The sequence below is a fragment of the Lontra canadensis genome, unplaced genomic scaffold (genome assembly GCF_010015895.1).
Source record: "Lontra canadensis isolate GAN:19392208 unplaced genomic scaffold, GSC_riverotter_1.0 scaffold110, whole genome shotgun sequence".
NCBI classification, from domain to species: domain Eukaryota; kingdom Metazoa; phylum Chordata; class Mammalia; order Carnivora; family Mustelidae; genus Lontra; species Lontra canadensis.
The window spans coordinates 4,535,570-4,560,654 of NW_022631104.1; the positions used below are offsets into that span (position 1 = coordinate 4,535,570).

The following is a 25,085-nucleotide window of genomic DNA, read 5'->3' on the forward strand; positions in this document are numbered from 1 at the left end:
GGTGAATTTGCATACGTTCATCAGAAGCTCAACTATAAAGAAAACATGAATTTGGAATGATCTTGTCTGTATTACCTTCAGTGCCATCTGGCTCAGCCTGCTCCTCACGCTGCTTCTGCTTGAACTTCATGTTCCCATAATGCATCACCGCACCTGTGAGCTTGTAGATGGAGACTCTTTCATCAGAGGTGAAGCCCAGGATGTCAATAGCACTCTGCCAGGAAAGATGAGAGGACAAAGGTTAGGGCAGAAGACACTAACTTATTCAGGAGAATTTATAACTTATCCTTAACCACACCTATATAGGAGTGTTATTGTCATTTCATACATAATGGATTTAAAAAAAACTGTATATGTGACTTACATCCGTGGCCATCAGCTCTTCCTGGTCATCAATGCTGGGGACTGTGATCTCCCCTTGACTGACGAAGGCATAGTCATATGGGTTGGTGGTGATCAGGAGCATTTCTGGGTACATAGAATTCAGGGTATATTTTTTCCATCAGAAGTTGTTAATAAAATGATTAACTTCTAGCTTGTAAATCTAAGCTCCTTCTTACCAATTAGGTCTGGCTTCTTATTAGACATGATTTGATAGAAAATGTGATAGCTTCTTTCTGCCTTCAGCTGGAAAGTAACTCTAGACTTCTCCAGAAGATCTGCAATGAAAAGTAGACACTGGTCAGGAGGAAAAATTGCAAAGTTCCTGAAGTGATTTTGGAATTTGGGATAATTAACTAAAAAGTCTCCCTGGCCTGTTGTGATTTCAGCTGAGTGTTGTGCCTCTACAACATAGGCTACATATTGTGCCTCTACAAACACCATCACAGATGTTCTTACCACCTCCAGAAAGAGACTAAAGCATGCCTGGCCCAAGACATAGACATTTCTCATGCAGAAGATCATTTGGGATATAATTGATTCTGGAGAACCCCTTCTTCCTTAGGGTCTTTTCTCACTTTATAATAGAGGGACCACTGAGAGCAACATTTATCAAGCCTCAGGCTAGGAAGAAATCACGTATTCTCAACTAGAAGGCAACTCATTTACCCTAGTGTTAGTGTTTTCTTAGAGAAAATTGAAATCTGTTCTGAGGCTGGTATATCTCAGACAAGCCCCATGGCTCCTGGCAGTTCTTATAGAGTCATTAGTTCATAACTGGGATAAAGCGCACTGTGGGCTATGGATAGGACGGCATTAACTACGGGCATGTTTGGCAGCAGACTGGTGTTTCACAGGCCCTGGGCTCAGCACGAGCTGCAGAATGCTCCTCCAGACCATCATTTGTCATTCGTGGGTTCTGTTTAGGAGGTCCTGTTACTCACATGTTTCAATATCAGCAGAAGCCAGTTTTCCCGTGGTACCGAAGTGGATCCTGATGAATTTACCCTTGCAAATAAAAACGATGATGTTATATACAAAACTTGAAGCACTCAAGAAAAATGAGATGGAAATGATAATTCAAACATGCTTTCTCTGGCATGGTAGGGCTGAGAAGATCCCTCTGTGACCAGGAGACTTACAAAGCGAGAGGAGTTATCATTCCTCACGGTCTTGGCGTTGCCAAAGGCCTCCAGTAGGGGGTTGGCGCTGATGATTTGATCTTCAAGGGTCCCCTGCAAAGGCAAGAGCGGTCCTTACCTTCCGGGCTTCAGGCTTCCTGAGAGCCCTGAGAGTCTGGAGTCTGATCCCAGGCCCACCTGCATTTTGCCAGAGGTAGCTTCCTCCTTCTTCTTCTCCCCAGTGACTGCAATTGTTGCAAAGTACTGGATGACACGCTTGGTGTTCACAGTCTTCCCTGCACCAGATTCTCCGCTGTCAAACAGAGACCAAACACACGTGAGGAATTAAGCGACAAATGAAAGAACCTCCATCATCAACATTTACTATCTTCATATGTCTTCGTCAGTTTCTCCTCACTCTTCTCTTCAGCCTACTATAGCTCATATTATTTCTGTTGCTTTGCACTGACAAGAAGTAGGGGAATTCATTCACTAATCACCTAACACATATTTCTTGAAAATGTGCCAGTCTCTTTTCCAGGTGCTGTGGCCTGGGCTTGGGGTCCAAGAGGCAGCCACCCAATGGCTATGTGGAAAATGAAACCATAAAAGACAACAAATGTAGTTCCTTAGTTTCCTTAGACAAAAGACATGGCTCAAGTGAAGTCTTTGAAGGACCGGATGTTTCTCAAGTAGGCCTTAAACAGTGGGTCACTGGGAATCCCAAACGGCTCAGTGTTCAGATGGCTGTATGTTGTTCATTGCCGTGTACCAGGTCCTGGCCATGCACAGAGAAAGGTTTTATAACCCCTACTCTTAAGAAAGTTCTGGGCAGCTTTTAAGAGTGGACTAGCATATGACAAAGTTTAGGCCATTGTTATTTTACATTCTGATGTAGTCTAAACCCTATGACACAGCACAAACTGTATCCCATTCTAGGCTGAACAGCATTGCTTCAGCACGAGCACTAACTAATTCGTTTTAGTTTGGCATTCTCCCCATGCAAATAAAATACCAATACATCCCAGAATAGTAATACATACGTGATTAAGATGGACTGATTCTCCCGATCTAGGAGAAAAACAGTGGACAATCAGCATCATACCAGTTACGCAAACAGAACTTTCTATAGGGAAACACCTGGGGCGTTGAATATAAATACTGTGTCATTTTAAATGGAGTTTTAAAATATATTACTGTAAAGTTATATATAATATTATTCTTAAACCTCTTAAGTTGAAGAGAAACATAAAATGTTGTTATATCTGAAATTCCTTAAGTCCTCATAGTTAAGTGTGTCCTTCCGGTTTAAAAGAAAGAGCAGTACTTTCCAAAGCCAGACATACTCTGTAGTTGTCCGCTGTGGATTTCAGAAGCATACTCTCTGCTAATTCATGCATAAAGGAGTGAAAAATGCAGGATATATGAAGGATTTGGATGGTAGTTTAATAGGTTTAAATAGTGCTTATCAAGCCAAAGTTGAGATTTGGTTTCTAAACGAGTCAGTTGGCCTCATAGAGTGGGGGGGAAAGAAAAAGTATCTTAGGGCCATAGCCCGTAACCCTAACTCTGATCAGTCCTGTCAAAAGTGTGCTATCAGGACAAAGAAAGATCAGGTGAGGAGAATGCCTCAGTCAGAACAAAAATGCTTTTAAGGGGGCAGAAAACAACTTCTGTTTCTGTGCATGTAGCCCCCAAACACCATCTTCATTCAATTCATTCATTCATTCATTCTGTGGGATGGTCTCTGATGATGTTAGAGGTGACAGTACTCCTGAAAGCATCAGAGTGGTAGTCAACAAGGAACTTGAGCACAGAAGGATTGAATGTGTATTTTTCATTTCCATTAAGACAATATGATTCCGTAGTTACTTATTCTTAACTATTGTTACTTAAATCTATACCATAAATTATGTATTTCCGCGGAGAATACAAGCAAGTTAAGTTTCAAAGGATAGAGCAGAGGCATGGCCTGGTAAAGTCAAGGAGGTGGGGTCTGGAGAGCCCGGTTTTAGTTCCAGCTCTGACAGCACGTATCTCTCTGTGCTTCAGTTAACTCTTCTATACAACCAGGGGCTTAGATTAGATTATCTCTGAAGATCTGTTTAGCTTTAACACTGTGTGACTCTAGGACTCTAGGTGGTTAAATGATTTGTATGAGAAACACTTGAGCCACTGACCCGTCAACATGAACTGGTAGGCATTGTCAGAGATGGAGAAGATGTGGGGCGGGGCCTCCTGGCGCTTCTTGCCTCGGTAGGCTGTCACCACTTCTGCATTGTACACTGGCAGCCACTTGTAGGGGTTCACGGTGACGCAGAAGAGGCCTGAGTAAGTCTACACCAAAAATGAGAAAAAAAAAAAAAAGGGAGTATAATCATCTCATGGGGACCTTAATAATCTACTATTTTTCAAAACTGTTAACCAGCTGTCTGAGCAGACCATGAGAATGAACTCACGTAGATCATCCAGGCTGCATAACGCTCTTTGAGGTTGTACAGCACGGCGGGCTCGTGCAGGTGGGTCATCATGGCCATGTCCTCGATCTTGTCGTACTTGGGAGGGTTCATGGGGAAGACTTGATCATCTTTCACTGTCAGAGTCTGGCAAACGGGGACGATAACGGCTCAGGTGAGTCGAGAGACCAAACACAAGAACTGATAGAACGGGGCCAGCTCCAGGGCCTCCACTCACCGCTCCAGCTTCGGTCTTCACCGTCACTTTCCCTCCTTCTCTGCTCTGGATGGTCCCTTTCACAAAGGATTCCTTGGGCTCCGCCACAAAGACAGACGTCTTGGCATCAAAGGGCCTATTCTGGGCCTCGATGCGCTCCTTTTCAGACTTCCGAAGGAACGGAGCCGCCTCCCCGAAAATGGCCATTTCCTGGTCTGAACTCATGGCTGCTGAACTCAGCCCAGTCGAAGACCCTGCCTGGGAGGGAAAGAAAAGATATTCTGGAAATTCAGATATTCGATGTCACATTTAGAAAAAGAAAACATTTTTGAATCTCTGAGGAATTGAGCACTTAGCGTCGTGTGGAGTATGACCTCCCTGGCTTGGCTGGAGATGAAACGTCAGCGTTCGTGTTCTGTGCCAAAGCTGATAGGTACTTAATCGAGCATTTGCAAAGAGACTGTGGTTTCTGGCTCACCTGCCATATGATATTTTAGCTGCGTTCTTTGTTGTATCTGGTATGCATGTTAATTTCTATATGAGGGTTGTGATTAGCTTATACCGAGCACAAAGTGAAGATGATGGCAGGTGTCCTCCGGCTCTTATCATCGAGAGCTCTTATCTTCCAGATGGATTATAAGCACCCTGCAGGCGGGGAGCACCTCTCTTTCAAGGCATCCTTCATGCCTCTTAGGATACATGCTGAATACAGGGAAGGGCTCAAAGCTGGCTTTGTGAATTAGAAGTACAATAGGTTTATGTTGTGAAAATTCCGGGAACTATTTTGTATGTAGTGAAAATCTTTTCATTATAGCTTTGGATTCATTATAGATTTACAAAGGCTACCTGATAAAGGAAAGCAGAACTGTAGGGAGCTTTGCTTTACACTGTTTTGTTAAAAAAAAAAATTCTGGGGTGCCTGGGTGGCTCAGGGAGTTAAGCATCTGACCTTCAGCTCTGGTCATTGATCTCAGGGTCCTGGGATCGAGCCCCACATCGGGCTCTCTGCTCAGCGGGGAGCCCGCTTCCTCCTCTTTCTCTGCCTTCCTCTCTGCCTACTTGTGATCTCTCTATCAAATAAATAAAATCTTTAAAAAAAAGAAATTCTATTTTACATCAGTTTCTCCTGTTTCCACTCTTCTGACAAATTTGGCTTTTTCAGTTGTCCTTAATATTTTTAAAAGACTTATAAAATATTATTATGTTTTCCTTATTACTGAGATTCTCATAAAAATTTCACAAAACTTTCTTTTCAGGATCCTTCCAACTCTTGCCACTTTAATATTCATTAATTCATTAATCCTGTCAATAATGATCAGAGGTAATTTGTTTTATAATAATAAAGATATTCTTTCCAGAAAAACTCAAAGCGTTTGTGTAAACTTTTCTACATTTTCCCAAACTGCGGTGATTTGGATAACACAAAAATGCTTTGTGTTGCTAAAAATGCTCATAATCATTTTTCAGAGCATTTAAAATTTTTTTTTCCATTTTATAGACTGTGAAACAACATGAGGATTGAAGCTACTCTCCCAAGGTGCAAAGACTCAATTCATCCAGACAGCATCTCAGGTTTTGTTTTTGTTTTTTGGTTTTGGTTTTTGTTTTTGTTTTTTACAGTATATGTTGCTGAGGAAAATCTATAATATAGGAAATTTATATTTTCTCTATAACTAACACCAAAATGTTGTATTGCATATCATAAGTTATTTAAAAGACAGACCGCAATGCTAAAAATAGAAAAAAAATTGTATATAAAACTCAAAATTCTAAGAAAGCATTTTCAGGTATTGCAGAGGATATAACTTAATGAGAACAAGTTTCTAAAACCCCTCTCAGAATCCTTCAAGGGAAACATGATCAACCATGAAATGAAAATGCTTTCATTTTATAGCCCCCTGAGCACTCTCTAACCACTGTGGAAGATTTCTTGCATCCTGTGAAGAATGAGGGAAAAAAAAAAAATCAGTACCTTACCTTAGAAATGCAACCTGGAAGTGGGTCAGAACTGTAAGAAAAAGAGCAAATTTCTTCTGGTTAGACTCTAACCATTCCCAATAATAGTGCAATTCTTAACGTGAGAATCAGGAAATGACTGGGAACACTCAAACAGCTAATTAAAATTGCTACGGAGTAAGTTAGAGCCTGTCTGGAAGGCCTGCCAGTTCTGGTCGGGGCCAGGACGTGGGGCAGGGCTGTGGGCTGCCAGAGAGTGCTTGCCGTCCTCAGACAGACCCTGTCCTCACACACACTCACCTTGAAGCTTTATGAGGAAAGACAAGTCCTACCCATTCCAAGGGTCCTTTTATAGGGTCAAATATGGAAAACACGTAGCCTCCTCCTCTTTCTTAAAACGTATTTGGCAAAACATGTTTTTGGCAATGAAGGTCTCCAAGCGTAATTCCCCTCATATTAAAGATGTTTGGATATAATTAGAAGTATTTCCTCTCACATTTGGTTAAGTATATGAATCAATCTCCTATAAATAATTCGAGAGGTTAGCCACATGAAAGCGATCTGGCTGGAATAATGTAAGATGGTGTTTCAGAGAGGGCTACGTTCCGCAGTCCCTGCGCTTTTGTTGCCACCGCTGCTCTGTTTTGCCCAGTCGCCTGCCTGTGAAGACGTTTCAACTGCCCGCACAATTGCAGATACTAGACTGGGAAGGGAAGTCGCTGCTCTCTACCAGAGTGTCAGAAAAAGATTGTCCGTTCCTCTCCAGAAGGCATGAGTTTGGGAGGGGGTGCAATGTACTGTGCTTTGTTGAGGGTGCTTGGAAATGTGATTTTAAAACTTGCTTCGTAAAGAGCAGCCACACACAGCTGCTTGTGTTGTCTCTGGTCAACTGCGCCCCCACCATTCATTGTCAGATCAAACCACTCCCACCTCAGGCATGCTCCCCACTGCTTTGCCTCGCCAAGCTTAGAGGTCCTGCTTCTCTCTGTTTTGAAAAAAATGCAAGTTGCTTGTGAAATCCTGTTTCCTCTTTGAAACTCAGGACAGGAAGATATTAGAAAACAGGGCATTTCTCTGTCTAAATACGCAGCACCCAGAGCTTCTCCATCAGCTGCCCGTGGCATACATTTCTCACTTTGCTTACCAATGACACCTGAATGTTGTTTTCTATTCTTTTAATTTTTTAAAAAATGATTTGTTTCATTATCTCTTGTCTTGGGTCTCTCTATGTCAGCCTTTTCTGTCTGCGATGGAGACTAAATTTTCTTCATATCCCATTTTGCAACAGTTCCTGTATTATTATACATACATTTGAATCAATTTAATGAAATAGCCATAGGAAAGCAGATATCTGGAGATACTGGTTGCAGTGGTCACGTGATATATTACTGCCTGGAAGGGACTATCTAACCCATATTCCTCATTTGACTACGAAAACAGCTCCGGTCCAAAGAATAGAAGACAGTGATCACAAATCACACAGCAGCCTAGACCCCAGGCCCCTGATAAGCACACAGCCCAGCATGCTTGCTGCTACCAGTCTTCTACCTGGAGTAGATTAAAGCCCTCAGGAAGGGTCTTCCAGGAGACCTGCGTCTGATGGGATCCTTCCTAGCCAACCCTCAACCAGCTTTCTGACCACAGGTATAGCATTTTACTTTCTTACAATCCCCATGTTTCTTACAATCCCCATTCTTACAATCCCACCCAATCCATTTTCTTTAGCAGCCATCTGAAAAACGGGGGCAACGCTTCTCGGGAACAGAGGACGTGTTCATAATGTTCTCAGTAGGATTTGATAGGCATTTCAAGATCTCCTTTTGACTTGTGCTGGATGGGCTTTGTAGTAAGCTTGTTATAAGATGTTGTTTTTTGCTTATTACTGCCAAGTTATGAGGCACTTGAGCATTTACAGTGATGTGGAACAAAGGGAAAGATGGACCAAGCAGGGAGAAAGGTGATCCCACACTCTTCCTTGGGCCATTGGGACAATGGGAATTCTAAGTACCTGCTAAGCTGCTCCCACATGTCTGATGTAAGTCATTCTCCCACAGTGCAATTTAAACCCGTACACTCTTGCTTCTCATCAGTTACCACTTAGCTTTTCCTTTATGCTGTCCGGGAAGGTTATACCTTGGGCTATGCATCTCAGTGGAATCCAGAGTAGAAAATCTTGATCATTTAGGAAAACGTCTCTGAGTAATTCAGACTGCTACCATTTCCGGGTTTTGCACCACAGTGGTAACATAACACTGATGGTTATGTGTGTTGAATTTACATCCAAATTATCTATTTCAGGACTCGTATTTTATGGACACTCCTGATAATTTATTTTGGCCTTTCACATGATTATGAAGGCAGCCATCAAGTCTGGAAACATAGGCTAATAACTTATTGATAATACATTATAATATATAGAAGAATATTCTCTTGGCCCCAGACTTGAGAGCCACCTTGTAGCTTTCATAGGGAGAAAGGTCACATCTCACTCATGTCATACCCATTACCTGGTGTGCATTCTCTGACTGTATGGTGTATGGGTATTCATGATGAAAATCTTTATGGGTTATTAATAATACTTTGGATTTGTGTTCTTGATAGCATCAAGGAGAAGTAATGGTATAGTGTAGTCTGAGTCCCCTATTTGAGAATATAGCCAGTGCCATTTTTTGCATAGACCTGGAAAATTAAGTACATGTCAGGGAGGATCAGGAGCTTTCTAGGATCCTATTATATATCCTGGTATTAAGGAAAGGTTAGAAAGAAAAGGTGACTTCCAGATTTCTTCCAGAATGGGCTTCCCTGATAGGCAACAGTTTTATAGTTGTAAAGTATTCCTGTAGACTTAAAAGTGAATGCTGCTTCTTAGTGGCAGGTTGAGTATAATTGTTTGATAGCCTTATGATTATTCTAGCTTTGACACCACTTTAAGAAAGACCAGTCTAAAGATGTTGTTTGCAAAATACCCTGTGCTCTTTATTTCCTTGTAGTAGGGTAGAATGGACAATAATTACAGAGGGAGATGACCAAAGACTTCACATTTTGTGCATTTCTTCAGTCAGCCCATAGCATCCGGGCATGATCACTCTTCACTTATGACTTTCGTGTGGACCTCCCGGCTCTTCACCCGCAGCTTGTTGACCTGGGACTCAGCAATGTCAGCGCGTTCCTCGGCCTCCTCCAGCTCGTGCTGGAGCTTGCGGAATTTAGCAAGATTAGTGTTGGATTGTTCCTCCTGAGAATAAAAACGGAATTGTAAGGAACCCATACTGTGCATCTTTCTAGACTCTGGGCTTAAGGGAAGAAAGGACTTAGTATCTGTGGAGAACTTCAAATACCGAGCAGGGGACATTGTTTTCTTAGCACCTCCTGGATTTTGGTTATCATTGAAGTGAACATTATGATTTATTTGGGGCTTGGTGTCCCATAAATAATTGCATATCTATTTTTGGAACAAAAACCTATTAAATGATATGTACCACAAGTAAAGCAAGAAAAAATATAAGAGCAGAGAAGGCAAGAGTACAGGGCACCTGGAGGACTCAATTGGTTAAACGTTTTGCCTTCTGCTCAGGTCATGATCCCAGACTGGGCTCCCTGCTCAGTGGGGAGTCTGCTTCTCCCTCTGCCCTTGCCCCCTGCTTGTGATCTCTCGCTCTCTCAAATAAATAAATAAAATCTTTTTTTAAAAAACGCAAGAGTACTGAAATCTTTCTTCTTGTTAATGCTTGTTATAAGATGACTGTGGGCTCAAAGTAGATATTCTATATCATATTAAGGATGAATTTCTTAAAGGTCTCTTTAAATCGAAGTAAATTTGGAATTTTGTATATCATTTTGTAACATTTCAAAACAATCATTTTTCTCCTGTTTTGGATGTAATGATTCTACTGATAAACTCCCTAATATTAAGTAATCCTTACATTGAAGGAATTAACCTGTTCAATCACTGATGACAATCCCCTTAATAAAGGGTTTCAGAGACTTGGTTATTTATCTTTGCTGAAATTACACTCGTGAGCAATACTGCCTTTAGTTCCATCCTCCGCCCCCCCCCCATTCTCTCTTGGACACGTTTTGGTATGAGGGTTACATGAGCTTCTTAAAATGATTTGGAAAGCTTTCCATCTTTTCCCATGCTCTGGAATGGCTTACATAGCTCAGGGATTATCTGTTACTTGAAATTTTGAAAGACCTGTCTGGACCTCAGTCCATTTTCAGAAGTATTTCTCAAGTTATTCAGCCAACTTAGTAATTCATGACCTCCTATAAAAAATAATCAATCTCAAAGATTTCACCTTTGTTGACAGATTTATATTTTACATTAAAAAATTATTTTCTAATTGTGGTTTGTACCCTTTCCCTTCTTTTCTTTTCTTTTTCCTTTCCTTTCCTTTTCTCTTTTTTTTCTTTTCTCTTTCTTTCCTTATCTCTACGCCCAACATGGGGCTTGAACTCATGACACTAAGCTCAAGAGTCACATCCCTGGGGCCCCTGGGTGCCTTAGTCAGTTAAGTGTCTGACTCTTGGTTTTGGCTCAGGTCATGATCTCAGGGTCATGGGACTGGGCTCCCACACTCAGCATGGAATCTGCTAGAGATTCTTTTCCTCTCCCTCTCTCTCTTGCTCTGCTCCTCCCCCTGCTCATGCTTTCTCTCTTTTCCAAATAAGTAAAATCTTAAAAAAAAAAAAAAAGTCACATGCTCTTCTGACTGAGTCTGCCCAGCACTCCTTTTTCATTTTTATTTCTCATTTCTATTGTGCATTTGTATTTTTTTCTCCTTTTCCTTGATTAAGTGTATTTATTTTATTTTATTTTTTTTACAAAGATTTTATTTATTTATTTGACAGACAGAGATCACAAGTAGGCAGAGAGGCAGGCAGAGAGAGAGGAGGAAGCAGGCTCCCCGCAGAGCAGAGAGCCTGATGTGGGGCTCGATCCCAGGACCCTGGGATCATGACCTGAGCCGAAGGCAGAGGCTTTAACCCACTGAGCCACCCAGGTGCCCCAAGTGTATTTATTTTATTTACTCCCCAGAAATTTTCAGGTATTAATAAAATTATATTAGAAAATAAGATACTCTCATTTATCAATTCCTACCTTTAACAGTACTTCTTTCACTATTATTTTTAATTTCTTTATTGGACTATCAAATTTTTAAAAATTTTGATTCATAAAGCAATGAATAGTCCTCCAAGGACAGCTTTGACTACATTCTTTAGGTTTGTAAAGGTGGCATCTTCCTTGAAATTTTATTTATAACTAATAATTATCCAGTAGTTTTTTTCTTTCCAATTTAACCCAAAAATTATTTAGGAAAGTTAGTTTTTTAATATTTAACCATTTGAGAATTTGTGTTTATATTTTCTAACCACTTTACAATTTTATCACACTATGGCTACAGAATGTGGCCTCCACAATTTCTGCTTTGAAATTTTTTGAGGTTTCTTTGTGTACTGAAAATTTACTTTAAAGTCAAGCTATTAGGGACGGCTGGGTGGCTCAGTTGGTTGGACGACTGCTTTCAGCTCAGGTCATGATCTCGGAGTCCCGGGATTGAGTCCCGCACAGGCTCCCAGCTCCATGGGGAGTCTGCTTCTCCCTCTGACCTTCTCCTCGCTCATGCTCTCTCTCACTGCCTCTCTTTCAAATAAATAAATAAGATCTTTAAAAAAAAATGTCAAGCTATTAATATTACAAATAAGCAGTAAGTACAAAAATGTGCAAATGTTTTAAGAAGTACTGTCTTCTAAAAAGCAAATGGCTTATTTACTACAAAGAGTGGTAAATCTAATAATTTGTTCATTAGCTTTTCTTAACAAGGGACTTCTCTCTTCCCTACCATGTTAAGGATACTTACAGCCTCCTCAGCTTGTCTCTTGTAAGACTTCACTTTGGCCTGAAGTTTATCTACCAAATCCTGAAGTCTGAGAATATTTTTCCGATCTTCTTCCGTCTGAAAGATAATGAAAACCACAGGGTCTCACTTCAAAAGCACTTGACTGTTGTTTCATTGTATGAGTGTTTCACGTATGTATGGGGAGCACTTAGCTGATCAAAACCATTGCCATACCTGGTAAGTGAGTTCCTTCACTCTTCTTTCATGTTTGCGCAGACCTTTCACAGCTTCCACATTACGCTTTTGCTCACTCTCAACCTCTCCTTCCAGCTCACGCACCTGCAAATAAGTAGACTCTTAAGAACTTTGAACTAATAAGACACTGGGAAGAAATGGAAGTAGACAGAGATTGAGAGGCCCACCCTGGCCTCCAGTTTCTGGATCTGCTTCTTCCCTCCCTTCAGGGCCAGCTGCTCAGCCTCATCCAGACGGTGCTGCAGGTCCTTCACCGTCTGCTCCATGTTCTTTTTCATGCGCTCCAGGTGGGCGCTGGTGTCCTGCTCCTTCTTCAGCTCCTCGGCCATCATGGCTGCCTGATGAGTAGTAAAACAAAATCAGTCGAGAGAGCTGAGCTAGCACATCAGGAATCAAATGTGACCATTATAGCATTGCCCTCTGCTCACATCAGTGATGGCCTTCTTCGCCTTCTCCTCTGCATTGCGGGCTTCCTGGACAATGTCCTCCATTTCTCCTTGCATTTGGGATATATCTGTCTCCAGCTTCTTCTTAGTGTTGATCAGGCTGGTATTCTGTTTAAAAATAAATTACAATTTTTTTTATCACGGTACCAAAGTACTCATTTGTAGCTATTTTAAAAAATAATTTCAGATAAAAATTTACAAGTCTGATGCCCTTCAATATTAGTTTGTTATATAGTACTCTATGATATATAGTAAATAAAATAGAAATGTTATAGAATATTCAGTATCTTCAAGTACATAGTCCATAATTAGACCAAATAGCTCTATAATTTCATAACTGCTATTTATCAATGAGACTATTCACAGGGTCAGAATTATAACAGATGTTCAAATATCCCATTTCTCCAAAATAAAAATGCTAATATTGATAAGGATCAATAAAGATACAAACACAGGAGAATATGCGCAGCTTTAGAATATTTTAGGAAGTGAACCAATAATTTATGTGAAAATAAAACAGTAAAAGATCTCTCAATAATACAGTGAAAACTTGGTAGAAGTATAAAACCTGTCTGTTATGTAAAGCATGTAAGCTTGTATTGTTTGGGACACATAAACATTTACTGAAGGTGAGTTCTTTGGGCCAAACCCCACCTGGGTGTGCAGGAGCTGGACGCGCTCACTGGCATCCAGGAGCTCCTGTTCTGCTATTTTCCTGCTCCTCTCCGTCTGCTCCAGAGTGGCCCGCAGCTCCTCGATCTCGGCCTGCAGCAGGTTGGCTCTGCGCTCCACCATGGCCAGCTGCTCCTTCAGGTCCTCCTGGCCCCGCAGGGCGTCATCCAGGTGGATCTGGGTGTCCTGTGGGATGAACGATCACTGGGACACCTTGTTCTCGGGGCTGCAGTCACCCCAGCCATTTGGGGCCATCTTTTGAATGCACTTACTTTGAGGATGCCCTGGGTGTTCCTGTAGTTCCTCAGGGCCTCTGCAGCCATGCGGTTGGCATGGTTCAGCTGGATTTCCATCTCATTGAGGTCTCCCTCCATCTTCTTCTTGAGCCTGATGGCATCATTCCTGCTCCTGATCTCAGCATCCAGCATGGTCTGCATCGACTCCACAACCCTGATGTGGTTTCTCTTCAGCTGGTCGATTTCCTCATCCTTCTCAGCAATTTTCCTGTCGACCTCAGACTTGACTTGGTTCAACTCCAGCTGGATGCGCAGGATCTTTCCCTCTTCATGTTCAAGAGATGCCTTTAATGACAGCAGGAGGGGACATTAGCAGAGAATGGAAACATTCGGAAGTTTTTCGCATACCTTTCCTTCTGTTAATTTTGTGCTGCTTATGTTTTTAATTCAACCTATGTGGATGGGCTAGAGTCTTTTCTGACCTGATTTGTTTATAATGCACAATTGGACCTATACCTCTGCTTCCTCTAAAGCGGCCTGAAGTTCACACTTTTCTTGTTCCACTTGTTTCTTTATCTTCTCTAGTTCATGGATACGTTTCCCTCCTTCTGCAATCTGCTCCGTGAGGTCAGAAATCTCCTCTGTTGTTTGGGTAAAAGACAAGTAGAGATTTGATCAGACAAAGGACCTAAGGGACTGGTTCCCAAGGCATGAATATTATTGCAAGGGAAAGGGACTCACGCTGCAAGTTTTTGTTCTCTCGTTTCAAAGTTTCCAGCTGATCCAAGGATTCCTCGTAGGCATTCTTCATCTTAAACAGCTCGGTGCCGAGAGAGCGGGACTCCTTCTGGGAGGCCTCCAGCTCGGCATGGGTTTCCTCATACTTCTGTTTCCACTCTGCCAGGATCTAAAAAACCCAGTGGGGTTACCAGTTGTAAAGGACAGAGGAAGACAGTGGCGAGCAGAGGTTGCTGCACAAGTTACCTTGTCGAAGTTCCTCTGCTTCTTGTCCAGGGCTGCGCAGGCCGCGTTGGTTCTCTCCACGTCCAGCATGAGGTCCTCCACCTCATTCTGGAGCCGCTGCTTCGTCTTTTCTAGAGAAGCGCATTTGGCGTTCACGGCTTCTACGTGCTCCTCGGCCGCCTGCAGCCGCTGGGCCAGCTTCTTCCTTGAGGGTTATATATGTTTGTAGAGGGGAGCGAACCAGAAAAAGAATTAAGAGCTATGGCCACGCGAAGAAGTACTGGAAGCTTCATATGAAAAATATCCATTCATCCATTCAACAGATACTGATGAGCTCCTTTTATGAACCAGACACTGGGGGCACAGCAGTGAGCAAGGTGACAAAAAGGGCCCTGACTCATGAAGCTTCCAAGTGAGGACAAGAGAGAAATAGTAGGCAGGTGAGAAAGTGCCTGACAACATACTGCAGATATAAATGCAGTGAAGAAAAGTAAAGCAGAGTAAGGGGTGGGCAGCTATTCTAGATATTCTAGATACCTCCTCTGAGGAGACAGCATTCGAGTCAAGGTCTACAAAGTCAGATCAAGCCAGAGAGAGGTCGTGGGGAGAGTACTCCAGACGGAGGGACCAGCACGTGCAGAGCCTTGAAGCAGCGATGAGCTTGCTGTGCTGGACAAACAGCAATAAGGCCTGGCTATCTGGATTATTATTTGTTTGTTACTCATTTCCTTAAGTAGATTTTAGCATAGGGGGGCAGGTATCCTGTTTGTTTTACTCAGGACTTATTCTCAGGGCCTGATAGTGCCTGGCAAAGAGGAGCTAATTAATGAATGTTTGCGGGCTAATTCACTGAAGGTCATTATCTTAATGATTCAACATGCAAAGTTGTCTGCACATTCTCTCACATCTGCACACATACTTGGCCTCCTCCAGCTCCTCCGTGCGCTGGATGGCGTCCGTCTCGTATTTGGTCCTCCACTGGGCCACCTCGCTGTTGGCCTTGGACAGCGCCCTCTGCAGCTCGGCCTTGGACTCCTGCTCCTCCTCATACTGTTCCCGCAGCAGGTCGCAGTCATGGCGGGAGGACTGCAGGGCGTGGGCCAGGGCGTTCTTGGCCTGCGGAGATAGTTACAACTTCATTTTACTGGCTATGTTCGACTATTGAGTTTCAAAACCCTTTGCAAGTTGGTGTAAATGGACTCCAGTTAGGGTTAGGTCATACGAAAAACAGTGAGTCTGACAATATTATCATTTACCTTTATCTCTTCCTCCAGCTGCCTCTTTAATTCCTCAATCTGTTGTGTGAATGCTTGTTTGCCTCTCGACAACTGAGACACCAGAGCTTCTTTCTCATCTAGCTGTCGTGAAAATTCGCCTGATAGATGAAAGCAATGGCATCATTTTTTAAAGTAAAGAAAGAGTTTTGCTAGCCCATAGTAGAAATAACTTTTAACTCTTGACTCGCCCCCACTGAGTGCTCGAAAGATTGAATTCTGTATTGCCGCCTTCATGCTTAATGTCAAGTTTCTGATTTTTATGGTGAAACGCATGCATGAATCTGAATGAATAAATACAGCTGAAATCCTTTTTGTTCTCTCCATAACTAATTCTTTCTGGGTTTATGGTAGTGTGGAAAATCTGGTTGTAGGAGCCAAGACACTGAATTCTACATGGTCCCAGTTTCATCGGACTTCTGAGAGACAGGGTTATCCATTCCCCATTCAGGTTCCTTCTGATGTACAGAGACAGAAACTCGGTCTGCAACAGGAGTCCTGGGCCCAGTCTAGAGTGACTCCTAAGCCCAAGTGTCCCCTCAGCGTGGCCGACTACTTTGAAAAGTACAACTACACGGAAAAGCGTGGCTTTTCTGGAGCAGAGCTCGATCCAGTCCTATCGAAGTCTTTATCTCCAACTTTGTCCCCAAGTGACCTGGCAAGTAAGTTGAAAGTTTGAGCTGTTCAGTAAAGGACACATGTCCTCAGCTGTTTTTATTAGGCTCTCACGTTACCAAATCAGTTGTTTTCAACCACATCATCTTCATTCTTAGTGCCCAGAAGAGGAGAGTTACCAGATTCCGTCTGCAGGCGTCCCCTCTGGGTTGTCAGGTCATTGATGAGCCGCTGCTGCTCCTCCTCTTTTGATTTCAGCTCGCTCACTTGGTCCTCCAGCGTGCGGCACATTTTCTCCAGATTCCCCTATGCGCAAAAAGGCAAAAGAAGGAAACAAAGATGCTGTGATATAATTTTAAAATATACATAAACATATAGATAAATACATAAAATAAAGTGTAAGTCAATACTTTTGGCATCAAATCAAATTATCTTGTCTATAATGTGATACACAAGAATTGTTTGCCTTGTATTTTGATCGCTGTCCTCAGTAAAAAATACATGTTGGGGTTTTTAAAGAGCTAACTGTGAAGTTCTGTGCCCTATTAACCCACAAAAAATGTAAAGCCTGTGTTCTAAAATTTAAGATTTTGTAAGAATTACATGGTGTATTTTTCTAAAAGCATATTTAGGGGCACCTGGGTGGCTCAGTGGGTTAAGCCTCTGCCTTTGGCTCCGGTCATGATCTCAGGGTCCTGGGATCGAGACCTGCACCGGGCTCTCTGCTCAGAAGAAAGCCTACCTCCCCTTACCCCTCTGCCTGACTCTCTGCCTACTTGTGATCTCTCTCTCTCTGTCAAATAAATGGATAAAATATTTAAAAAAAATAAAAGCAAGTGTATATGTACATGATTGCCTTTGTGTGCAGTGAAACTTGGCATAGCCGTTAATTGAGAATGTTGGAGACCTAGTTCTCCAGCTGGAGCCTGAGAGAATGCAGGTGACCTTTGTTCAAAAGCTGGTCTGGTGTGATGGGGCCAGTGTGCTTAACTTCTTTGAATTTCAGTTTCTTCATATGTTAAGTGGAAATAATACAGATACTAGTATCTTTCTTGCTTATCTCCTAGATTATTGTAAAAAAAACAAATGACATAATGTGCGTAAAGTACCCTGATCATTGTCACTAATAACAATTTTCCAGATTCTGGTACCTTGGCTTTAGAGACTGTTTCTACGTTACTGGCGAGGTCATCGATCTCCATCTTCATCTCGCTCTTCTCTTTCTCCAGCTTCTGCTTCACCCTCTGCAGGTTGTCTATCTGCTCCCCGAGCTCGGCCACGCTGTCCGCGTGCTTCTTCCTCAGGGTGGCCGCCGTGGCTTCGTGCTGCAGGGTGGCCTCCTCCAGGTCCCTGCGCATCTTCTGGAACTCGGCCTCGCGCTTCTTGTTCATCTCGATCTGGGCGGAAGTGGCCCCGCCGGCTTCCTCCAGGCGCTCGCTGATCTCCTCCAGTTCCCGGGAGAGGTCAGAGCGCTGCTTCTCTGCTTTGGCTCGGGAGGCCCGCTCTGCCTCGATTTCCTCCTCCAGCTCCTCGATGCGGGCCTGGGGGTGGTGAAAAGCACAGACTTAGCTTCTCTGTGTCATAACTATGCCTCTCTGAGCCAGACTGATAGAAATCTGAGCGTACTTGCAGCTCTTTGATCTTCTTCTGCAGCTGAATGCCAAGTGCTTGCTCGTCTTCAATCTTGCTTTGCAGATTACTCATTTCAAACTCTTTCCTTTTTGGAAAGTGGCAAAAAATTACAATTGAGTGTATATCCACCCATTGAAAGCAAGGTCATAAGCAATTCTTTCACACTTACTTCTTGAGCTTTTCATCAAGTTGTTGTTTTTCATTTTCAATGTCCATTATGGATTCTTGGGCCAACTTGAGGTCACCTTCAAGTTTCCTCTTAGCTCTTTCTAGGTCCATGCGAAGTTTCTTTTCTTGCTCCAAGGACCCTTCAAGCTAAATATAAATAATGTTTAGTCTAAAGGAATGCTTAGCTTCTTTTCGAAGAAAATAATTTCCTTGATAATCTTAGACTTACGTCATCCACTTGCTGCTCTAGCTTGATTTTAGCCTTGGTCAGGGTGTTGACTTTGTCCTCTTCTGCCTGAAGGTCATCCAGAGTCTGCTGGTGGGCCTCTTGGAGGGCCTTCTTCTCTTTGGTCAGCTTTGCGATGGTTTCGTCCAGACCTGCCATCTCTTCCGTGAGGTTTTTCACCTTAAAAAATTAAAAACAGAAATGATAACTGTGCTAAAGCATGTTAGTAGGGTGGCAGAACATCTGTATGGTAGAACAGAATATAACTCATACCTTGTTCTCCGTGGCGTGCTTCTCCTTTTCAACCTTGGCCAGAGTCAGCTCAAGGTCGTCAATGTCTTTCTTGAGCTCTGAACACTCATCCTCCAGTTTTCTTTTCTTGGCCGTCAGCTCGGCGTTGATCTCCTCCTCATCCTCTGCTCTCTCAGTCACCTCCTTGATCTTGGCCTCCAGCTGGATTTTGGTTTTGATCAGTTGGTCACATCTTTCCTCTGCATCAGCCAAGCCTTCAGCTTCCTTGAGTTGGAAACAAAATCAAAATTGGAAAGAAAGAATGAAATATTTCACAGTGATAACAATGTCAATCTCTGCTGTTGGTTCTTTGGATTTAGGTTTTTGAACCACCTCCTGTGTTCAATCCAGGATACATTGTGGGAAAACAAAATGTCCTGTTCTTTTAAAATAGTATATTCTCTAGTAGATTAGAAAGCCCACCCTTCCCCAAATCTGTCATGAATTTAGAAAGCATTTGTCATGGACGAGATCAGAGAAATTCTATTAGCGGTGGTTTCTTGAGTAAAGTGACATTTGAACTACACTTTGAGAGGTGGGCAGGATTTCATTTTGTAGAAATCGAGTCATTGGAGGATGGAGCAGGAAGAGAGAAGGCATTCCAGTGGGGAATTCAGGATGCAGCTGCTAATGAACTGCTTCTCTTTGTAGTACTGGAGGAAGATGGTGGTTATAATATTTTTCGACATTCAAGTTGAGGCATAAAGTAATCAAGAAATTCCTGACAACCTGCTATGTTTCCAATTACGAGGGTTGGGAGCAGACAGAATATGAGCAAGAAACTGATAAATACATTCACCAGTGAGCCTCCATACCAGCCTTTGAATACGTAAGAGTAAAATGTACAGTGTGCTCATGTAGTGGATATAGTGGTATAGGACAGATTCTAAGTAATTCTCCAGGGACAACAGAAGAGCATTCTGGATAGACTGGAAGGGGCTGGGTCAGAAAAACAGCTCTTTTTCCTTCCGTAATCTAGAAGAAAGAATTATTACACTGCCCAAACTTGACAGCAGAAACTTAGTTTAATCAACAGGAGAAATATATGATTTTGTGTTGAGTAGATGATACCAGACCAATTTAGTTCACTATGAATGAAAGATAGTCTTATAAATTACATTTCAGAGTTATGGAGGCAGTTCTCAAATGACCAGTCAAATGACTGGTGCAGGAGTGAGCAGCAAGTGGGCTGGATGGAGGGAGAGCTGGGAACAGGCAGAGCATCGGGGGTGCCAAGGCAGTGGTCTGCGTGCCATGGGGGCATTGACTGTGCACATGGACTGGAAAGAGTGAATCTGAATTTTGGAGGTCAGTGACAAACAACACTTCTGTAATATGTGATGGAGAACACTGATATCTGTCAGCTGTACATGTCATGATTTAAAACTCCTGGATATTGAGAAGTTAAAGGAAGTTTCAGAGATTTTTTAAAAAATCAATCTCTACATGCTATCCACCCCTAAATATTTCATTTGGGATAGTTTTGTGTGGAAATCACTTTCAAGGACTGACGTCAAAGGGAAAATAAGTCATAAGTCCTATAGTTCGATGAAATAGTGGAGAACAGGTGACAGTGGTCCATTCTACCTTATTGCCCCAGTTCTGGTTTGGGCGATGAAGGGATATATGGACTGTATAGAACCATCAGAGTGCTCTGACCTTCCCTTTCCAGTGAGTGTCCCCACACTAACTACCCAACGCACCACCACCAGTGCCCAGAGTTTGAGCGCTTGCATCCCGATGAGCAGCACCCACCATGACCTCACTACTTACAGCCTGAACCTGGAGCTGCAGGTCATTTTTCTCTTTTAAGAGAGTGACCATTTTTTCCTCCAGTTCCTTCCTTTTGGCCTCTGACTTGGCGAGCTCGTCTTTGGTTTTCTGAAACTCTTCCTTCATGGTGGCCATCTCCTTCTCGGTCTCCGCGCTCTTGAGGAGCGGCTTGATCTTGAAGAAGAGTTTCATCCAGGGCCAGTGCTTGACGTTCATGAAGGCACGGATGTTGTACTGGATGCAGAAGATGGACTCCCTGAAATTTAATTAATGAAAATTTGATATTGCGTGGATAAAGAAATTGAAGTCTTGGCAGCAGGAGCTGGAGGTTCTGCCCCCACCGTGTGCCTCTCCTACCTTCAAAAGCACAGATGCAAGAAATTCTATTTGGGGATGATGGTCAAGGACTCTGTAATCACTCCTTTCTTTACATCAGTGCCTCTCAAACTTTTGGTATGCATAAGGATCATGACGGACTTGATAAAATGCTAGTTCCTGAACATTATCCCCAGAGAGTCCCTCAGAAGATCTGAGAGACGGTCTAAAATTCACATTTGCAACAAGTTTGCAAGAGATGCTGGTGATATAGGTTTAAGGACCACCCTTTGAGAACTACTGCTGTAGATCAGTGCTTCTCAAGCTTTCCTTCTGGAACACCACTAAGAGCAGTGGTGAAATCACTTTCAAGACCCCTGAGGGATGAGGGCACGGAACAAAAGGATTCATTAAAAACAGAATTGCTGTGAAGAATCTCTGGTTTTGTATTTTATGTGTTGTGTGAATTTTGCATTCTACTCTGTAATATTATCACATTAAAAAAATCTAATTTATTTAAAAGATTAATTACCCCACTAGATAGGCAATCAACTGCCCAAATACATACATATATATATATATATGTATATATACATATATATATATATACATACACACACATAGTGGGTTATGACCATACTATTTTTAATAAAAATAGATTACAATAGAAAATATTAACATAACTACAGGAGAAAGAAATAAAATTTGTTTGATGTAAATTACATATATATTTACATACACAAACATATGAATGTGTATATGCCCATATAAAATGCATTTCTCACTGTAGGGCCCATTCACATGCATTCTGCAGTCTGAGACACCTGGATCTTTAGATTTAGAACTCTGTCCCTGCATCAGATCAGATCCCCAGAAAGCCACATACCTTGGTGACATTGTATTAACTTACTGAAAAAAAATCTTTCACAGATAAATGCCCTTAATATTTTACATCATAATAGCTTGATAATAGAAATGATCAGAGGGAAGAAGTTGTTTCTGCATCTTGTATAAAATCACTGTTGTAATACCGTCTACTGTTCAGCTCAGTGTATCTAATTTAATGATCTACCCACTAAATTCACACTGGTATATTTTTCTACTGGTGTCTTTTCTCTTGTGAGATAGGAACTGACCACGCTTTATGCTTCCTCTCTCTTTCTTTAACCTGGACAGTCAGAATATGCTTCATGGTGATGATCCCTAACTTCAATTTTCTGGTATATCTATATCCCCACTTCAGTATAAGACCCTTTATTCGTTCTTGCTTATGTTTGTGGCCTTATCATATCTGGGTTATGCCAACTTAATGTCTTTCTGGAGCAGAAAGATGGGAATAAGGAAACAAATTATGTTTATACCTTCTCTCCACCATCTTCTGGTACTCCACTCTTGCCAAGAACCCTCTGCACCTCGCTTGGGTTCTAGTAATCAGCTGGGCCAGCTTCTCATCTCGCATCTCCTCTAGGAGCCCCAGAAGACCAGCTTTGAAAAAGACCTATGCATGGAAGGAGTTGTAGATCAGACACTATACAGAAACTTCATAGGGACACAGATAGCATCAAGTAAGCTTTAGAGACCATTACCTTGGTGTGACCAAATTTATACTGGGTGTGGTCAATGTCAATGGATGCAAGAAGCTTCTCAGAAGCCTTCTTGCTGTCAATGAACTGTCCTTCGGGGATAGCACTTGCATTTAATACCTTGTACCTGTTTAAGTAAATATAGTTTTTTTTTTAAAAAGTTGATTTATGATGACACTAATAGCAGATAAACATTAAATGACCTCTATTTAGAAAATCAGAGCTTTAAAGAAAAGTATCCTTCTTTGTTCTCAGGACGGACTTTAGGTACATGGGTGGTCAGGCTAGCACCAATAGTTTTCATTCCATTCCACCCTCCTGCACAGTTGCAGACTTTCCCTTCTGCGTCATCAGAACTTGTTCTCAGGAAAGGATCCTATGATCTTGTTCGCATCTAGGTGTAGATGACCAATGAAATATGACATGTTTTCCTGACTAGATTCATTTGACTTTTATGATCCTGAGTCCCAGAAAGAAAATTTTTAGTGAGGAATTGGGTAGGAAGGTCCAGTTCAGGTAGGAGAAACTGTCCTGATCACCCCAATAAATGTGTAATGGTGCTTTGAGTTTTGTACACTGAAGTTCTCTGCCCACTCCACCAGGCCCAGCCTTAGGAGGGGGCAGCTCCCTGGAGCTGCCACCAGCCTCTTGTCCCTTTGCCTCTTATTTGATTCCCAAGATGGTCTTGTCTAGGGAGGAGAAAGAGTTGCTGAGGAGCTTGTATTGTGATGGTTCTGGAGACCCTGGGAAAGCAGGGAATAACAAAAAATGACTCAGAGTTTCCTAGCCTAGCTACCAGCACCCATGTGACTTTGGACAGATAGTTTAATCTCATGGGTCTCAGTTTATTCATCTATAAGAGGAGGTGTTGATAGTACTTACATGTTACACATGAAAAAAAAAATGGTAGTTCTCCTAATAGTACTTACATGTTACACATGAAAAAAAAATGGTAGTTCTCCTGAGTTTAATGTGTTTATCTACGAGCTGTACCAGGAGCTCAATAAAGCCCATGAAAAGTCTGGAGTGCAAAATAGGTGGTATATCTATATTTTAAGGGTGTTTTTGAGGCTCATGATTTTTCACTCTTTTTTGTGGCAAATTAAACATGAATAGAGGCATATTTTTTTCACCAAATTATTTTGTTTGCAATAAATATATTTATACTAAACTTCAAGATGTACCATAAGTCAGAGAGTCTGACCTCTGTTTGAAGTCTGCGTAAAGGATCCTGCTTGGGAACCCCTTCCTGCAGATGCGGATCCCTTCCAGCACCCCGTTACACCGCAGCTGGTGCAGGACAAGTTCATGCTCCATGGCCCCTGAGAGTATACATATGGATTACACTGCAGAGTTGTTGTTGTTGTTGTTGTTGTTTTTAAAGGAAATGTGGCAGTCCTGCTTTGTGCCTTCACTCTAGAGCTTCTTACCGGGAGTCTTTGTTTCATTGGGGATGATACAGCGCACAAAATGAGGATGGGTACTCCTGAGGTTGGTCATCAGTTTGTTCAAGTTCTCCTGTAAGGTCAGGAAAGAGCCCGTTATCCCCAACTTTCACCATGGTTGTGGGCATTTGGCTATGTCTATAAGTTCGATGTTTATGGCTGAGTTGAATGACCGGTATGGATCATTTCCATGTAAAGTAATAGCTTGCTATCCTTTTCCAGAGATGTAGATTTCTCCTCATTACCTCTTTCTCCCCTTGAGTTGTAAGGAGTTACACATGGGAAGAAGCTTGACACAGGCTGTACTTCCTCCCTGGTCCATGGCTTCCCACATACACTTATAAGGCCATTGCTTTCTTATACAAGATGACCACATTTTCTTCTACCCGGCTCCATGGTTCTCGAGGGACGACATGTGAGCCGGCACCACACTACTTTTTCTCATAAACATAGCTCTCCTTTCTAACCCAGTTAACTCTTAGGGCATAAATGTTATCTAAAGGGGAACAATCTCACCAGCTATAATTGAGGACTGACCAGATTAAGGACAAGAATACCCTATTAAATTTCCTATAGGCTAGCTGCTAGATTTTCATTAGCCTTACTGTTAATTTAATCTCTCTGAGTACCATGTCATTCATTGCTTAGTCTTATGACTCAGCTAGACTATGAATGGTAGAATATTCAGTTTTATAAAATTTTCTATAAAATATTTGGCATTGTGTTCCTTGGCATGAAAGATGAGCTAATAATTTCTGAGTAATTTAAACGTCTTCTCTCCAAAACTAGATTAACAGATATCATTAATCAGTGTCAGTCTTCCTCAGTGACTTGTGGAAAGAACTCTGTGGTTTTAAAAACAAATTCCTAAAGGAAGCGGGGAGTGTCAAAAACAGTTTCTTCCTTACTCTGAAAAGGGCAGACACAGTCTGGAAAGAAGAGCCTTTCTTCTTGCCACCTTTCTTGGCACCACCACTCGCCTCTGGAGAGCAAATAAGAAAAGGTGTCATTCAAGTGTGGTTTTGAACTGACAGGGTTATTTCTTGCTTGTTTATTGCCAATTTCTGCACGCATCTGATGGAGCAGTTTTTGGACACTACCGGCCTCTCCACTGGAGCCCAAATGACACTTAGCTGTCAACTAAGCTTGTATCCACTCTGTGATTTTTTTCTTCCATTAGAAGATGAAGTAAGGGGCATTCACTTCACCATATAAAAATG

General features: G+C 42.1%; 1 protein-coding gene across 5 annotated transcripts in view; it reads right to left on the minus strand.

Annotated features, from left to right (window-relative positions):
- LOC116856429 (myosin-2) overlaps nucleotides 1-25,085 on the minus strand; it is a 140,547-nt gene that overhangs the window by 18,289 nt on the left and 97,173 nt on the right. For 2 of the 5 annotated variants that reach the window (XM_032839803.1, XM_032839801.1), the window contains 24 exons: nucleotides 24,774-24,847; nucleotides 23,851-23,938; nucleotides 23,625-23,742; nucleotides 22,424-22,547; nucleotides 22,199-22,335; nucleotides 20,523-20,778; nucleotides 18,732-18,974; nucleotides 18,462-18,638; nucleotides 18,234-18,379; nucleotides 18,059-18,149; nucleotides 17,584-17,973; nucleotides 16,612-16,738; nucleotides 15,800-15,918; nucleotides 15,463-15,659; nucleotides 14,565-14,748; nucleotides 14,322-14,487; nucleotides 14,097-14,221; nucleotides 13,617-13,925; nucleotides 13,327-13,530; nucleotides 12,655-12,780; nucleotides 12,394-12,564; nucleotides 12,206-12,310; nucleotides 11,993-12,088; nucleotides 9,214-9,366 (listed from right to left, as the gene is read on the minus strand). In XM_032839803.1, coding sequence (XP_032695694.1) covers nucleotides 9,214-9,366; nucleotides 11,993-12,088; nucleotides 12,206-12,310; nucleotides 12,394-12,564; nucleotides 12,655-12,780; nucleotides 13,327-13,530; nucleotides 13,617-13,925; nucleotides 14,097-14,221; nucleotides 14,322-14,487; nucleotides 14,565-14,748; nucleotides 15,463-15,659; nucleotides 15,800-15,918; nucleotides 16,612-16,738; nucleotides 17,584-17,973; nucleotides 18,059-18,149; nucleotides 18,234-18,379; nucleotides 18,462-18,638; nucleotides 18,732-18,974; nucleotides 20,523-20,778; nucleotides 22,199-22,335; nucleotides 22,424-22,547; nucleotides 23,625-23,742; nucleotides 23,851-23,938; nucleotides 24,774-24,847 — 3,926 coding nt within the window. Of the gene's footprint in view, nucleotides 1-75; nucleotides 215-364; nucleotides 469-560; nucleotides 660-1,325; nucleotides 1,390-1,523; nucleotides 1,617-1,700; nucleotides 1,816-2,545; nucleotides 2,574-3,682; nucleotides 3,840-3,961; nucleotides 4,106-4,196; nucleotides 4,434-6,152; nucleotides 6,277-9,082; nucleotides 9,367-11,992; nucleotides 12,089-12,205; nucleotides 12,311-12,393; nucleotides 12,565-12,654; nucleotides 12,781-13,326; nucleotides 13,531-13,616; nucleotides 13,926-14,096; nucleotides 14,222-14,321; nucleotides 14,488-14,564; nucleotides 14,749-15,462; nucleotides 15,660-15,799; nucleotides 15,919-16,611; nucleotides 16,739-17,583; nucleotides 17,974-18,058; nucleotides 18,150-18,233; nucleotides 18,380-18,461; nucleotides 18,639-18,731; nucleotides 18,975-20,522; nucleotides 20,779-22,198; nucleotides 22,336-22,423; nucleotides 22,548-23,624; nucleotides 23,743-23,850; nucleotides 23,939-24,773; nucleotides 24,848-25,085 lie in introns of those variants that run through there. The other 3 variants (XM_032839802.1, XM_032839804.1, XM_032839806.1) reach the window with 3 other exon arrangements.